General features: G+C 40.8%; 1 protein-coding gene across 1 annotated transcript in view; it reads right to left on the reverse strand.

Annotated features, from left to right (window-relative positions):
- Positions 1-1,963, reverse strand: part of polr3b (polymerase (RNA) III (DNA directed) polypeptide B) — a 67,832-nt gene that overhangs the window by 45,210 nt on the left and 20,659 nt on the right. Inside the window, exon 12 of the mRNA XM_048607938.1 lies at positions 1,126-1,287. Coding sequence (XP_048463895.1) covers positions 1,126-1,287 — 162 coding nt within the window. The remainder of the gene's footprint in view (positions 1-1,125; positions 1,288-1,963) is intronic.

The following is a 1,963-nucleotide window of genomic DNA, read 5'->3' on the forward strand; positions in this document are numbered from 1 at the left end:
TGTTCAATTTAATATACTCTCTTTGCTGCTTACAATGTCGTCACTTCAACTCTGGGAGATCAAACAGAGACTGAGTGATCGCTTTGCAGAACATATCCATTCAGTCCGCAAGCAAGACCTTGACCTTCCATTTACATACCATTTCAATTCATTACCTTACTCGGACACGAACATTTCAGTCATTCGCCTATTGCACTGTCCCAGCAAAGTTCAATGAAAGCCTGAGGAACAGCATCTCACCTTTCAATTAATCTATTCATGCCATTTCAATCTCAACATTGTGTTACACAATTGAGCTGTAAAGTTCATCTCCCCATTTGGCTTGCTTTTCATTGCATATTTTGCTTTGTATCTTAATTTACACTCAGACAGCAATACACCGGTTCTAGATGCATGCTTTGTTTCTTATCTTGCCCTATCACCAAATCTTTTGGGCGAGTACAACTAAATTTTCTGTCATTCAATCTCTTATCTTGCAATATCCTGGATCTTCCTTTGCCCTTGGCCCATCAATATCAGGGTTTCCCAAAGTGGGGATCAGGACCCAAATGGGGTTGCAAGGTAAATGTTTTGGGTTCCTCAGTTGTAGTAGTGTTGGCTGCCACAGAGCTCTGATGAAGTTATAACAGCTGTGCTCTGTCCCTAACAGGCTCTTGCACTATGCACTCCCACTCTGGTCTCAGTTTCCACTGAGGAATCTTGACAATTTTCAAGCCTTGACATGGGGTCACAGGGGGAAAAGGTTTGGGAAGTACCTGCCTTTTACATCTCTAATTTTCCCAAGTTCTGACAAAAGGCAATTGACCTGAAATAGTTCTCTACTGCTGCCTGATCTGCTAGATATTTCCAGCATGGTGTGTTTTTATTGCTGATTTCCAGCATCCCCAGTTTTCTGCTTATCCAGTAGTGTGGATGTGGGCATCACTGGCAAGGTTGACATTATTGCCCATCTTGGTTGCCATATGGAGGTGGTGGTGTGCACCTTTTTGAAGAAGTTTGAAATGACAAAGTAGACAGTTAACCAATTTGCACCCAAATCAGTTAAACACAGCTAAACAATTTTTTGAGAAATTAAACAAAACTCAAACAATTACAGGCCAACCACAAAGGAACAGAAATGCTTACAGTTGAGATGGCATTGACCATGCCATTAGTGATCTGATCTTGCCGCATGTGCTTCACAACATCAAACTGGGCCGCTCGTTGCTTGGGGATGATCTGGTCAGCAATCTTCTTCAGCTCTGAATTGAACTTTTTGAACAAATCTTCAAAAAGCAGAGACAGAAGCTGCAGAACAGGAGAGAAAGGAAGGAAAGCAGAGCTGGAGTTTAATACAAGAGGGGGATGGAGAGTCCATGATAACATTCATATCAGGTTTCACTTTTGGTTTCAATAAATCTGGTACGCTTTAGAATTAATTAGTTCATCTGCAAAACAGCTAGTCAATGGTATTAACATACACAAAAAACAGTTACATATTTAATATCAAAATTAAAATATCCATCACTAATTAGCTTAATGTCAGGGAATTCTAATTAGGTACCTCGAGATCCCTTATTTATCTTTGAAACCTTCCGAGTGCCAATTCTCTTTTCACACAACCTAGTTGTGAATTTAAAGACAGGAGGGCAGATTTAATTACATTAGCGGAGTGGGAAGGATTAGACAATCTCCAAAGTCAACGTTTTATTCTTTTGTCGCTGGGGAAATCCCTTGCTTTCCAGGGTGCCCTGATTTTGGGACCATTCCATATCTCTCACCAACAAAGCGAGCAGCATTAAGACAAAAACTGCTGGCAAAGAATAGGGAAATGCTGGGGAAATAATGAACACATTAAAAAACACAGAATATTAAGGTGAAAGATTAAGCCGAAAATCTGGCAGGTTCTACAAACATCTCCACTGGCTCCAAGCCTATCAAATCTCTAGTGGTGAAGGACTTAAGGCGGTACTGTGGAACTAGG

The sequence above is a fragment of the Rhincodon typus genome, chromosome 18 (assembly GCF_021869965.1).
Source record: "Rhincodon typus isolate 14 chromosome 18, sRhiTyp1.1, whole genome shotgun sequence".
NCBI lineage: Eukaryota > Metazoa > Chordata > Chondrichthyes > Orectolobiformes > Rhincodontidae > Rhincodon > Rhincodon typus.